Source organism: Trachinotus anak, unplaced genomic scaffold (genome assembly GCF_046630095.1).
Source record: "Trachinotus anak isolate AG129_WGS33_773 ecotype Australia unplaced genomic scaffold, CSIRO_AGI_Tana_v1 ptg000010l, whole genome shotgun sequence".
Taxonomy (NCBI): Eukaryota; Metazoa; Chordata; class Actinopteri; order Carangiformes; family Carangidae; genus Trachinotus; species Trachinotus anak.
Window position 1 is genome coordinate 25,676,993 of NW_027273861.1, and position 15,729 is coordinate 25,692,721.

The window sequence follows — 15,729 nt, forward strand, 5'->3', positions numbered from 1 at the left end:
GTCAAACAGTAACATAGGAGAAGCTTGAGTATTGACAGAACAGACAGCAGCTTTTCTTGCCTCCAACTAAACAAATACTGCTCGGTGGTGCACCTGGATATAAACCTTGTTTTTGTCTGTTTTGCATTTTTGTGTCACTAGGTGGCAGCAGATATCAACAGACAGAGATCAGACGTCTGTGTTGTCTCACACAGCTCCTGAGACAACAGCTATTTTACACCACTGAAAATGAACAGTTAGATTTGTAGCCCGGGTTCAGGTTTGTATTTTGTAACACCTGATAAAACCTCACGATCTACTAACCTTGTCCTTGAGGGTGATACCAATACAGACATTGTTGAGAGCTGTTAAACAAAATTTGAGTTAACATAACACTACTAATCATGAATGAATGTTCATTTGACCTTCACACCTGCAGATAATTTTAACCTGAATTAAGAAATACAACACAGCTGAATGCTAGATGTTAATTTATTACACAAAGTAGACGAAAGGCTCAATTTAACATGACTCAAATAATTACTCACAACTTGTATGAAAACCAAGAGACCTGAGTTGGAACATGGGCAATCACACAACATCATGACTACTGGGATGAGTGAGGGGATTAGTAAGAGTGTAAATAACCTTCAACAAAGTCAGGAACAGTTACTCACATACAGCCTTGCCAGCCAGGAACCAAAAATGTATTAAACGTTATTTGATTTTAAATCAGCAGTAGGAAAAGGTTACAGTGTCTCAGTGTTGTACAACCAAGAGGTGGTTTGGAGCAGTGTGAGAGGTGATGACAATCTTAAATGAAATGACTTTGCCATGTAGTGATCAGACAGTGTATGACTGGTTCTGTTTGGCTCAGCTTTATGCAGTAACTACATGAGAATCAGAACTGGATGCTCTGCAACTATGCTATCACTCTGCATCCAGTCAGCCGCCTTCTGTAAAATATACTACTAGTGTCACACTTTAATGGCAGGCCATCACATCTACAGTGTTTGCCAGACTGTATGATATCATGGCTGTAAATTAGCCCAGAATCATCTATGAGGCAATAGCGGAGTGTGGGAGAAAGCGAATGTTACGAGCGAGACAGTCGAGAGAAAGACAGAGAAGTTTAAGAGAGGCAGTGTTTACTGGCGTACAGGCCTCTCCTCCCAACAGGAATTCTTTCCATGTTTCATCACTGCCCACTTGCCCATACGCAAATGTCTATGGAGGGAGGTTGAATCACCACCTGATGTCATTTCCTCAACTTTCACTTACAATCACTATGAGGAACAACATGGTTTCAGATGCGGTGGGCCTCCACGTACAGTATACAGTGTATTTACAGTGCACATGTACTGTGTTGTTATATGTGAAGGCCTCAAACATCAACTCAGCAACAGCAGAGACAAGGCCACCACAACAGAGCTAATCGACATCCTTTAAATGCCCGCTGGCAGCTACCATCGTGAACGCACATGGAAACACACCAATCGGGCAGTTAGCTTGTTCTGCATGCTGAGTGCAAACTCTCTCACTATAGTCACATTTGGTGCTATTAGATTTAGTGGAACTAACATCACTTTCACAGCATGCTTTAAGTCAGTTTTGGAGTAAAAACTGCCAGACAGTAAAAAAAAAAAAAAAAAAAAGAGAACCAGTGTAATCGACAACACAGGCAGAACCAATGATGTGAGAAAAATACAGGCCCTTCAGGTTCATTCAGCGGGAGCAGAAGTCACACATTTTCCATAAAGGGATGGCACATTAAAAGGAGCAGAGGTGTTACGTTGGAATAAATGAAAAGCTTAGTTCATCTTACAATAATGAAAACATCCATTTCCTACAGAGGCAGCTTTTATCTGTCCTCTGCAGGGTTGGCACAGATTATTAGGTTTGCATCTCCACAAATAAGAAATGTTTACCAGGGGGGAAGCAAAAGTGCTGCAGCAAATTGGCCACAGATTTTTCACTTGTAGAATAAATCAACAGGCTACTGTTAGCTTCTGTAGCTGGTGGCAACTGTTATGGATCAGTCAAACCTCATCTCCACTACTCTACAATCAATGGCAATGAGAAGTAAGCTATAGTCATGAAAGATAAGAGCACCTCAGGTCTCAGTGGCAGTACTTTCAATATCAATCACAAAATCATAAATCACAAAAAAAACCATACTAATCATACTAAAAGCTCATATATGCAGTAGGATTTTCAAGAGCTGCATTTTCAGAATGAGTAATGAAATCATCCTGATAGATGCATTCTCTTTCTAAAATACACAATGGTTTGTTAGTGGCTCTGAAATAAAGGACGATCATGAAATTTACCTCAGCACCAAACCTTAAAAAACAGCAGGAATTTAACAAACACCTTTAAAAAGCTGTTAATTAGCAACAGTGACATTTAAGTTTTTGTTATTACAGCAGTAGCAGGATTTTTCTTCCCTCCATCCTCCATCTTGGACTCAAAATACAGTTCATGAAAAAAGGATCACAAGCCATGTCCCATTTGCACTATATAACCAAACACACACAGAAATTAAGTTAAAACGGGTGCATGTAAACAGTATAAACCAACTGTATACATTTTTTCATTGTCGATGTCTGTTATTTATGTAATTTATAAATCTGCAGTGCGACACTGGTAAGACTTTTCAATGGCAACAAAAAAACTATTTATCAAACAGATCCATCTAGTTTTCTTGGTCTAGTGCAAGGGTTGGTTTACGCACGAGCCGGTTAATTAGAACGATGTTTGTGGTTAATTAAAATTAAATTTTAACTGTTTGTAGGCTAAAACAAATACTGTCAGGAACATATGGCTTAACATGGGCCTGTTGTTTTGCCTCATATTCAGCTTTTATAGAAAATATTAGAATAAATTCAAATCAAGAACAAAATAAGATGTAATTTTAATGCGATATCCTAATTCTGATAGAGATGTAGAAAATCTGTAATTAACTGTGTTTTGTGCCAAATGGACTGTTCACATACTTTAAGACATTTTAATGGGATTTGAGTGTATTGGGGGTAAACAGTTTATATTTTCTTTGTCTCTCAGCATCAACAAATTTGCCTATCCCTCCTCTAAGTACCAAGATTGTTTTGTTAAACCTCGGGATCCTTGGTGATTGGGTACAAGCTCTGCCTGGTTACCGTGCACCGAGACCCCCTGCTGAGCGTGCTCAGATGTTGCCCTTCTTGTTGATGAGAACGGAGCAGCATGTGAGGGCTCCGTCCACTTTGACCTTCTCCATGTTGGACACAGGGATCAGCATGTGGTCCTTCAACTTCTCGAACACCTGCAGCACACACACACACGAGGCAGTCATTGGAAATGCTGACATCTTACCTTTTTAGGTTGTGTTTACAAATTGCTGTTGGATATTTTGAAATTATGTCAGATGAAATTCAAGATTATCAGTGTTCCACCAAATCTCATTGGAAAAACATGTTTCAGTGTTACATTTGTGAATCAAGAGTCAGTTTCTTGATGTTAAAGAAATGATCAAACACAAAATAGATGTTGTCGTGGCAACAGCTGCTCCTGTTCTGCCTCCTGACTCTGCCCGTGGGTACCAGATCTATGAGCCAGTGTTACAGATATTGACCAGCCAGCACTACCAACAGTTGAGGTACAGCTCAGCGGGCAGTAGCTAAACTGTGGGGAAGAACTTCTGCAACGCTCTGTTTATTTATTTGTCAACTCGTAATGTTCTGTGATATAAAAGCCCTGCAGAGACACACACAATGTGAAGTAGGAGAACAAGCATTCAGCAAGGTTTCCTGGTCTTGCGGCAAAATATATAAAAGATGGGAGTGAGAACTATTACGACATTCTCCAAAGACCCTCGTAAAGTAGTGTGTCACCCTGTGGACGTTTTCCAGAAGAAAACCAGTGTTTTCCTACCAGACTTCCAAACCAGGATATTTTTCTCTTTAAACTCTCATTTCAACCCCGCTGTGATACTGAGCGAGGCCTTGCAGCACAGCCAGAGGGACCAACTAAACAAATTCTTATCTCATGATGCAATATAGCTGATGAAGCCTCTGGTGAGTCAGATGCCATGTTAAAAACCACAACCATGTGCCTTATAACTCTTGATTCTTTTCTACCCAAGCCATTATGTGTAATGTGGGCAGCAGTACAGGTCAGGGCCCTCTCTCTTAATAATTCCAACATTAGCACTGCACTATCATCCTCTCATGTAACGCCATTATACCACTGCAGAATGTGGTGCTTATGCATATTTTTCCATACAATCTTTACATAATTGCTCTATACTCTACACTCATGACAGATTTGGTCCCCATCTACTGTAGAAAACAAGACCGGGAGTCTATAGCCATGCTAGCAGCTTTATGAGGTTGTACCCAGGCATAGCTGTGCTGTGAGCTAAATGCCAGAGTCAACATATTAACATGCTCACAATGACAATGCTAACATGCTAATGCTAAACAGGTAAAGTTCACCATCTTACTTTAAATTCTTTGCATGCTAACAATTGCTCATGAACAGAACAGGTCATTAGTTTTGCAGGTATTTGGTCACAAACTAAAGTATCAGACAAACAACTTTTGATCTAAATGACGCCACTTGTTGAATTAAGGGGTCACCAAAGTTATTATTGTTCATGGCATTTTCAGCGTCATCCAAGGAGCTTCTATTTATACCACATGATCAGAGGGTCAACCCAGGGGAGGCTGTGCTTTTGCATAACTCCTCCAAAACAACAGTAAATTCCCTGCCGTTTATAGCATCTCCGTCTCCGAAGTGTCTCTTTTTGTGATCATTTCCAGCCGAGTTCTCATTACTGCGGCTGGGATTTATATGTTGGGTTGGGGGGTGGCATGGTCCCACACAGCAGGAGCAGTTATATTTCACTGGGGCTTTTGTCTGCTCACTTTCTTTATCTCCAAACCGAGCCCTCTGGAGCCGTCGCCACTGCTAACCATTAAAGATGCCCCGTCTCCGCCCCCCTCCGACCCCACCAATCCTCTCTCATGACCCCCTGCCTTTGTTAATGTGGAACTCTTATGTAACCTTATGAGCAAACTAAAAATAGACCGGAGATTAGGACAGACAATGTTTGGAGTTAGAAAGCAGCACAAGTCTTTCAGAGTGTCTCTGTGACTGTGCTGAGAAATCTTCCACATCTCATTGAAGGAACCAGCAACAAGTTCCCTTGGGAAACACGAGACAACTGAGACCTACTGTACAAGAAGGCATGATAGTAAACGCTGATAAAACTATCCCTGCTAATTCAGTTTCTTAAATACAAGTTTGGGACCAGAACTGGGTTCCTGGCCAGTTTCTCGTGGGTTTGAACATCATAAGGGAAACTAGATCATGGAACAAACATACATTTCTAAAATATTGCTCCAAATGGTCCGTTAAAAGGTGCTATCAAAGCAGGAAGCACGAGGTACACAAATAGATTTTATTATGCTGGAGTTAAATTCCTACAGCTAATCTTCCTGGAAAAAAAACTGAGCCTTCGCAATGGATGAGAGTCCAAAGACGCATAATTTTGTGAATTCTTCCTTCTAAAAATAGCTGCGGAGGTTGGGGTTTTAACCACAGAGTACATTTTGAGGTCTGGGCACTGTCTCCTGCAGATTGCAGGATGCTGGGTTTGATCCTGTGAGAATCCTTGTGAAAGATCCTTGTAATGTAAAGTGACCCCAAAGCATCTAAATAACACGGCTGCTGCTCAGCCTTTTCCGTAACCAAACAGCCAAAACGAGACAATAACATGTCATTCACATCAAGCTACTGTAGAAAATAATATTTAAGCACCACAAGTGAAAGGAACATCTTGTAGGTGTTTGTAAGTAGGTCACTGTATGTCTGTATGAAAGCTTATGGTTATACGTGTTCATGCAGTGATAGTCTAGGCTGTGAGATTCTGCTGGAGGTGAGTTCAGCCAGGTATATTGAGCCAGCATACCATACCTAACAGTTTAACAAAGAATACACGCTATTAGGATGGCTCTTAAGAGGGCACCCAGGAAAACTCTTCAATCTCTCTCTGAAATTAGTTTGATCCTTACAGATTTCCTCTGGGCTTTCCCTTGTGAGCTCCTGAAATGGAGCCAACTTGGCAATCATTAGTACAAAAAGACGTTCCTCTATCAGCAGCATATCTTTTCTAACAGCAAGATATTTTAACTTCATCAGGATTCATCAGTCAGGGAAGCATCTTTTTTTAATGATACATTTTTGGCATTTGCCTTCATTTTAAACAACTAGGCCGTAGAGACACAAGAAATAAGTAATTCTAAGTATAGAAAAAGAAAAAAGATGCAGCACGCATAATTTGTAATTGGCTGGCTTATTAAGGATAAAGGATAAAGGATAATGGATAAAGTTTAAGAAATTTAAGATACTTATACTTGCATTATAGAATTTTTTACCTCTTGGGGAACCACAACAAGCTGTACTTACTATACTGACACACTATTGTTTTTTTTACTTTTTAAGTTAATATGGTAAACATGTTCACAAACAGTGTCTTATTTACACCTCCTGCAGAGATGGAGCAATGTTACCATGTGTAAGTAAGTGGTCTGGTCTGGTCTCCTGGCTCAATGCTTCACTATGTTCACAAACTACTGCAGTTGCTCACTTTGTTTACCTGCTGTTTGGTGCTGGGCAGGTACAGTGGACTTATTCTCTGATTATATATTATTATTAAATATTCATGAGAATGATTAGGGTGGGAAGAATGAACTATCAACGTAAAGTCGCAGACTGTAAAACCAAAATGAGTTAGAAGAAGCTAAACTGCAGAGTCAGGTGGTAATCCTCTGTGGGCTCTCACAAACACACAGATACAGACATTATACAGATACTGTTTATAGCAGCTTAACTCAAGTTCTGAGAAAAAAGCACAAAAGATTTTCTTCACTAAAACTTCAGTGTGTCCACAAAAGGCCACAACACAATCTGCAGTGGTGTGTGTGTGTATAACAACCACACAGCTTATGCCAGGTTTCCCTCCCCAGCCAGTTGTTTTTCTCCCAGGTCTGGACAGGATGAAAAGCAACAAAGGGCAGTGCTCTTTAAATGTGAGCCACTAAACCAGTCTGGCTCTCCTGACTGCGTTTCCTCCTCCCAGAGGTGTGACCTCAGGATTGCAAATGAACGTGCGACTGAGTGTGTGAGACAAAGTTCCTGTCTGTGGATGAGAAATGAGCTGGACGTTACCTTTGCACTCTCTGGAAACTCATCTGCTGTGCAGTGCATCAGCACATGTCCCTTATTAGGCAGGTTCATGTAGATGCAGTTGGCAGCGAGGTCATCGGGTACGGTCAGTTTGTCATAGCGATGGTCACTCATTTGCTGCATGATCTACACACAAAGATAAGACACAAGGCAGAAAATAGACAATGAGCTAAAGCTCCACAGGGAAGACAGTTATTCAGACACTTTGAGTCAGACGCGAGGCCACAATACCGAAGGCAGCACCACGTCTCTCTGCCGGCCAAACCACTCTCGGGGCCTGGGGGGCCTTAATGGAGAACACAGGAGCAGACAGACATTCTTTCTCAGCAGATGTCATGTTATTTATGTAATCTGAAAGAGTCGAAGGTGGGACGGGCGGCGGGGGGAGAGAGGCTGAGAAGACGCCCGTGTTGCCAAGTGGAAGTCGGGGGGTGAGGATGTTATGACCAGAAGAGAGGCAGGTGCCTCTTAATGTTTATGAGCTGAACATCTGCGGACCGTCGAAAAGATATTTTGAGGAGCAATATTTCCACCTGATATGGACCTCTTGTGCTTTTCTACTGCTCCATCTCCTGTTTTTAATCATGAGCAGGATGAGCCGGTTGTTTCATAATCATTAGCAGTCAAATAAAGTTATTATTAAAAACTGAAACTATGAAAAAAGATACACAAATTCTTATTGTTAGTAGATGATAGCAAATTTACAGCAACATTCACCTTTGGCATTACTCTGCATCCAGAACGTGCGACGTCGACTTGATGCACATATAAGTTCAGAGGAGTGGCAGTGATTGGATGTGAGGACACACAAGTAGACATGTGGGAGGAAAGTGTGTGGTTTGTGAGCACAATGGGCTTTGAGGCTGAAGATGTTTTCATTTCGCTTCCCACTGAATACGTCTGCCGGAACAGGGAAGACCGGCGTGTTTACTGAGATGGAGAAGGCCTTTTGTTGTGTCAGTTATGTAGAAATATGGATTACTTTGCATTATATTGCTCGCATAATGAGGTGAATACACTCACACTCCCCGTACCTTGAAAAACATGAGTTACTGCCACATAAATAGCAGTCTGTCATTACCAACTGATCCAGCCCAACAGCAAAAGTGCTGCTCTAAGTACTTACTTAGGGCTTTTCCTGGGAAAATTTATTCGGCACACAGGAAGTGACACATTTAATGTTTCTGGCTGCAATAACAGTGCTTGGTGGGAATAAATAGAAGAACAATTGTGTGGTTAGTATGAGCAGTAAATCCCATCATTAAATTAAAAAAAAGGAAAACACTGTCACAGGACTCATTGTTACACTGAATGGTGAACTCCAGGAGGTGCAGTGCAAAAGCATCACAGGAATGGATGTTTTGCAACAGCAATGTTAACAAAGTCTGGAAAAAGGAAATCATAGCGTCAGACTGTGAGACTGACTTATATTTTCATATAGTACATCTAATAGCAAAATAACTCTCTTTTGATTTATGGTACATTAAAAGACCCTTCAAACGACTGACAATGCAGAGATCAATCAAATCAACTTTATAGGAGCTGACGCTGCCATTTCTAAATGCAGGGCTGCAGGGTGGAGTACAAGCAATCTGAGTGTGTGTAACCAGACCAGACACATTCCCAGGTCACTTGTGGGTGTGTTACGTGATTGCAGCAGCCCTAAATGAAAACACTGTCCATGTGCGTGACCGCCAACACTGTCTCTCACACACAGGGGGATTAAGAGTGGTAGAGGGGAGAATAAACGTTGACTCCACCAAAGATCACAGTTGTTCCCGCTTTACTCTCTGTCTCTAAAACATCTCATTTTCTTAGTAAAAACAGAGAGGAAAAACTATTCAGGGTTTAAGGAAAATGTCCTCCGGCAAGATTTCATCGTGCTCCGTGTGAAGTTCTGATCCATGAAAAGCAAATTAAATCCTTAAAAAATTCACCTGAGTCATGGAACACTTGATTCTCCGTTCACTGTCAGAGGGTACAGCGCGTCAACGTGAGGACAGATTGTTATTTTGTGTAACTAAAGGTTTAATTTGCTTTTCACTCAAACTCAAGTTAAGGTTATGCAATTCACTGCAGGTTTTTTGAGAAATTAGCTTGGACTTTTCAGTAGCTTTGGCTAACGTCGGTTCACCCGCCTGTCATCATCGATTTGCCTCAGATTTGTGCGTCTTTTTTGAAAAAAAAAACAAAAAAGAAACAGTGGAGAACTGCGGCTTCTACATGGTCACTCTGGCTCGAGACCAAGCATAAAGCTACAGCAAATTAGCAGCAACTTACATCTGGACGGTGGCTGAGGTCCAGTTAATTCACAGAGTGGTAACTGGGCAGCGGAACATGCTTAGTCAGAGCTGTGAAAACAAAATATTTACTGGAAGATAATAAACCCCCCCCCCCCCCCCCCACAACCCTTCCCCCAGGCAATGACAATCACAACTTCACAAAAAAACACTGACAATTTACCGGACCTGATGCTCTCCACTGTGGTCATTGGCATAATCTGGATTTTTGCTGCTGCTATGTATAATTATAAAGATCACTGCCTCCACGGAATCCTTTTGATGAGCAACAGATACAAGACAAATCCTTCTTAAGGCTGCTTCCAAATCTGGTGGGGAAATCAGACTGCAATTGTTTCCTGTTGTGATGCACAATAAATGTTTGTTATAGTTCCCTGAAACGCTCTCACTCTGGAAATATTATTGGTCTATATGGAGTGTTTATGGTTGCACCCTGAGGTTGCAGCTGACGTGGAGGGCAGGAAGGGGAAGGGAGGACACTGAATTTCTCTGAACATACTAGGAAACAAGAATTCTGAATACTTCCTGCAAACAGAATTCACATTTATCCTGTGCTTTTCTGTCAACTGTGATATATTGTCAGCTGCTGTCTGACTCTGCAGCTGACTCAGGGACTCAATGATACCATCACTGACAAGGAAACCTAGCGCTCAAAGGCCTTATGTGGCTCTTTTCCTGATATGGTACATATTGTAAAACTCATCAGTTTTCTTAGCCACAGTAGCACTGTGATGGTTCGCCAGAAAATTATGTACAGACATTCACAGTCCTACAACCTGACTCAGGTTTTAGTTAAATATCTCAACAACTACTGGAATGATTGCCCCAAAATTCAGCACAAACACCTTTGGATGAATTGATGAATTGTCATAATTTGATCTCTAAACTTTAATTTCAAATTCATCCATCACTAGGTCAGAATTTAAATTTATCCAGTATTTGGCTTAATCATGTTGAAATGAACAACCCTGTCCTTTTTTTTCCTCCCGGCCTGCAAAGTATTCATTACACATAACACACAAGACAGAACATTGTGTGTGGACTCGGAGCAGACTCCCTTACTTAGTTTGATGGCTGCTTCCTGCTGCAAAACCAATGACATTCTCATCTGCATCTCAAGTGTTAGCATGCTAACAGGCCCAACAAAGACGGGAACATGGTAAACCTGCTATATCACCATTGTCACGATGAGCATGTTGGCATGCTTATGTTGTTATGTTATGTTTGGGAAAACCACTTGTTTTCTCTTTGCAACATTTAACTTGCACTGACATCACACAGTCGCATTTTGACAACTGACGTCACATGTTTCGTTTCGTTTTAGCATAAAATTGTTCAGTATGTTGATATTTTTTAATGCTACCTGCAGTAAACAATTAAGATTAGTATGTAGTACATATTAAATAGAGTACGGACCTTCTATCAGCTGCTGCTCTCAGACACTGCAGCTGACTCAAGGACTTGAGTCAGCTGCAGTGAGCTTTCACATTATCGGCAGAGAAACCTGATGCTCACTAGTTACTAGATATCTCATCAGTTTTATCATCTGAAACGTGGAATATTTAGTATCTTACTTGTGTATGTGGGTATGCCTTTGATCAGGATTTGGTCATCACATGTTTATGACCCTCACTGTGTTGTCACTTCATTATCTATAAAACTCAAGTGCGTAAACAACCTTGAAGTGAGGATCAAATCCCGACCAGTGGAGAGTAATGACCTCATGGATCAAACAGGGCTCAGCGGCGCTGTAGTGTAGCGAGGGTATGGTGTGTGAGAGAACAGGGAGTGGGTGCTGCATCCTCTGACAGAGGCGATATTTCGGGATGATGACTTCATGAGAGAGGTTTGGCACTGACAGCGGCAGATGGATGACGAAATCCCTAAGGTCAGCGTGTATTCTCATCCCGGGAGCTAAACACAGACGGGAAACTACACCAGGTCTACAAATATAAATATTCTGAGGACTCAACCTTATTGTTAAAGAATTCTAGAGTCACACTTCAAGACAGAGTAAAAATGAACATCCCTGATACAGCAGATGTCAGTGAGATATACTGTACCGCAGATCCACACTTTTCATGAATTAAAATGAATCATATGACTATACCCACTCTCGAAACAGGTCAGGTCCTCCGGGTCTCATTGAATATCTTATCGCTGCAAAATTCAGTTCGTTAAGACAAACCGAACTAGTCAGGCTCCAACTTTGATTTGTACAAAATGTCTTTGTCTCAGGGCAGACATAAGAGCTGCGCTCACATCCAAAACAGGCACTTTGAATTCATTAGAACAGCATTCATAAGATCTCACTCCCCCCACAAAGAGAACATTACCTAATTACAAATCCAGGGTTGTTAAAAGTCCCTTTAAAACAGGAGCTAATTGCTGCAAGAGAGGGTGATGTAAGCCGTAATTAGGAAGCGAGCAGTCTGTCATTAAGTCTCGATAACGGCCACTCCTCGTTCCAATAGCTAATTACTGGGGTGATCAAACAGGCAGGAATCTTAACGAGTCAATGCTGGAATATAAAATTAATTAGCACATGTGTTTAGGCACAGATTCTTGAGTTCACTTCATCAAACGCAAACATTTGCATCAGCCAACAATTCTGTCCTTGTGTTTCTTTCAAGCACTTTGCCTCATTAGGAACTGCTTTCTGATGGTTTGGTTTTAATTGCCCCTGAGATACACTAGGTGACTTTTTTTAACCAGACATGAAGTGACACTGGGCCAGTAGGGGGAGATATCATACTAGGAGGCAAGTGAGAAGCCCTGCCAGAGAGGATCTGTCTGGGCCAAGGGTGTATGCGCTTGTGTGTCGAAGCCTTCATACTTATGTAATTAGATGTACTGCATATGTGTCATTAAAAAAAAAGTTCACATACACATACATACTGATGTTTTCAGAGGTAATTCCATCAGAGGGATGGGCCGAGATTTATTACTCTCTTTGTGAGCATCCTTGGGGTTTACATTGATGCAATGAAGCTTGATCAATTCAGGAGCCTGTATAACGAAATGGGCTCAAGCTGTTTAATGGAAGGACAATACTTTTGTAATTGAAGCTGGAGTGTGAGTGCCAGGGGCAATCCCCACAGATTAGCTGAGAATATGAATTAATGAGGAAGGATTAAGGTGACAGGTGGTTTCAGTGTGCTTACAGTGGGAAGCAGCCATCAAGCTGCAAGTAAGGGAGTCTGTTCTGAATCAACATGTGTGATGTCCTGTCTTGTAGTGTTATTCTTGCTGAATACTTTGCAGAATGGGAGGAAAAAAAAGCCAACTGGATATAGCCAAGAGTGAACCAAAGAAAAAAACTGGAATTGCCACCCCGCGGTTGTATGAGTCTGCCAACCAGTCAAGTTGCAGTTGATATCCATGTTTGCCCAGAGAGATGTGCAGAAAATTATGATGTTACAGTGAAGCTGACATCTGACCTTCTGGGTATAAAAGGTTATCGTGTCATCATTTTATGCTATTGGACATTTGTGCAGAAGTTTGTCACAATTAGCGCGTGAATTCTTAAGTTACAGTGTGCGTTGTGTTTTGTGAGGTCATGGTGACCTTGACCTTTGACCTTTGGCCACCAAATTCTCATCATTTCAACCTTGAGTTCAAGTGAAGGTTTGTGCCAAATTTAATGAAATTCCTTCCAGGTGTTACTGAGATATCGTGCCCATGACAACGGAACTGCCGACAGGCGTAGACACGAATTTGCTGCGTCAGAGTTATTAAAACAATGTCACCTCATTGATTCAGTGGTTTCCAATGGTTGAAAGCAAAGTATAGTTTATACTGTGTAGCTATAAACTCTCTGTGCAGCACATCAGTTTCATGCTCTGTGGTGGAACTAAGTTAAACTGCATTGTCCCTATCAAATAAAAGAAAAATTGATATTTAAATTTAATTCCATGACTACAGCTACAGGATGCTGTTTTTACGTTACATGCAACACACACACACACACATACACAAGCTCCATACTTTGAGGGCTTTCTGTGCTGGTTCACTGGAGCCGATGACAATGAGGCCTGGTCCCCCCATGCTGCAGAAGCTCTTCAGGTGCAGCCCCTCCAGCACAGGCACAGTCGACACAGCGTAGTCCTGCAAAACACAATTCAATCAGATGACAGTTATGATGAGCTTCATGATGACGGGACAGATCCAGGGAATAAAAATGTATTTCAATTAATAGCACCTCTCTCTTGGGTCAAACCTGATGTTTACAAAAAGAAAAACAGTTAGGTACAGTAACAATGTCATAACCTTTTATAATCTGCTGTATATCTAATATCTACAATCAGCTGTATAGCTGTAAAACTTAATGCTTCCCCATTTGTCCAAATTTGGGTGAACAAAATATTAGACTAACATTTCTATGTAATTGAATCCCAATAAAATAATATTGGATTTACAGTGTTACTGGGCTGTTGTATCATACTGCACTGGAACATACAGATGTCAGTGACAATGCTTCACAACAAAGCACCACAGCAGCTCCATTCAGTGTAAGTGAAACCCTGTTATATTGTCTTTGATAAAAAAAACAAAAAAACAACATATATAAATAAATAAAGAGCACTGTAATGGTTTGGGCAGCATCATTAGACGGGGTCTCAAGAGGCCATTAAAACAAAGTAGTGGGCAGCTGAGGGGCGGAAACAGCAGGAGTGTCTGGAAGATGATGTCACTGAGCTGAGGCCTCATGGGAGATTACAGAGCAACTTGTAGGAGTCTGATTGGAGAGGCTCTCTCTGCCTGCAGGATGTTGCAAACCGAATGTTGTCATCAGAAGTGCTATAAAAGGAGAGGTTTAGCAGAACTTACAACTGCCATTGGTAACAGTTTTCCGGATACTGATTTAGGTATCTTTGAAATGTGAAGGCACCTCTATAACTTCTCTGTCACTATATAATAAACAGCAACAATCAAAGTTAAAGATTGTAAAAAAAAAAAAAAACATCCTAAATTATGCTTTTTTATTTATCACTCAAAAACTCATCACATCAGGACTGTGTGGGAGCGGTGTGATGATCGTTATGGCAACATAAGCAGACAACACAATAACTGTGGTGACATTTTGTTTGAAATGTCATTTTGTTTGAAATGTCACCAAACTCTGATTGGTGCATGAGATTAGATGACATCCCATTTTTCCACATCAAACCAGTGAGGAAAGCAAGAATAAATATAGTAATCTTACATCAAATGACCAAAGCTTTTCAAACCCAGGTAGAGGATTTATGTGGGACCCCGTCCGTCATACTGAGAGCGGATTGACAAAATATGTTTTCAAGGCTTTTAAATCTCTGAACTTATGGGTAAAAAGCAGTGTTCAACAGCTGACACTGTATATGGTCCATTTTGGTGCAGGAGAATTTCCACAGCACTGTAAAGGGTCCTAAAGTGTTTTATTTATCTTTAGCCTCCAACAGTTGATGTTGGACTGACCCTTTCATTAAAACGTCAGCTGAAAGCCTCCTTGTTGCAAGAATTAAAGCCTGGAGTCCATATTTGAAGAATTACAGCATACCCTGTCGAAACAACATTATTTTACCGCCGACTTTATTTTGATTTTGATTCACTGGACTGGAAAAGTTTCCCGCTTTCCAGCTGATTGATTAAGCTTCTGATTTGGGTCTCACAGTTGGTGACATAGTGTAAGTCTCCTGAGAATTCCTAAAGCCAGAGTTGGGTCCTTCTGAGATCTATAAACCTTGAAGTGATACCAAGCTGTAATTTGAATTATGATAGGATATGAGGCTTTAAGCTTATTTTCCAGGACCTTTCCTTCCTGAATCTATGTGAATACATTTATATGACTATAAATTCTGGTTTGTGCCTAAGAAAATAACTTCTTCAACTGACGTCCATGTGTTTTCTTAATCACATAATATGTTTTGAATGGATTTTTATAGCTCTAACGTTCATAAAAAACCCCATGAGGTATTGTGTACATTTTCCATCGTTACACTCTATTGTGACATTTTCCATTCAAGTGTATGTTAACACTTTTAAGGTCAATATTTGTACGGCATCATTAGCTCCATTAACGTGCTGTGATTCACGGAAATAGTTATTGTGTCTGAAAAACAGAATAGCACTTGGCAGCTTATCATGCGAACAACTTCACTTCCCTCATCCTTGATGTTTTCCTGAATTCTTTTCTTGGCACTTGTTTAGAAGATACAGAAGAACAACTGGGAATTATGTAATC

The 15,729-nt window shown here is 40.9% G+C and overlaps 1 protein-coding gene across 4 annotated transcripts in view; it reads right to left on the reverse strand.

Annotated features, from left to right (window-relative positions):
* Positions 1-453: 453 nt before the first annotated feature.
* ddah1 (dimethylarginine dimethylaminohydrolase 1) overlaps positions 454-15,729 on the reverse strand; it is a 73,856-nt gene continuing 58,580 nt past the window's right edge. For all 4 annotated transcript variants that reach the window (XM_071486418.1, XM_071486421.1, XM_071486419.1 and 1 more), the window contains 3 exons: positions 13,497-13,616; positions 7,192-7,335; positions 454-3,283 (listed from right to left, as the gene is read on the reverse strand). In XM_071486418.1, the coding sequence (XP_071342519.1) occupies positions 3,167-3,283; positions 7,192-7,335; positions 13,497-13,616 (381 nt within the window). In that variant the 3' untranslated portion in view covers positions 454-3,166. The remainder of the gene's footprint in view (positions 3,284-7,191; positions 7,336-13,496; positions 13,617-15,729) is intronic.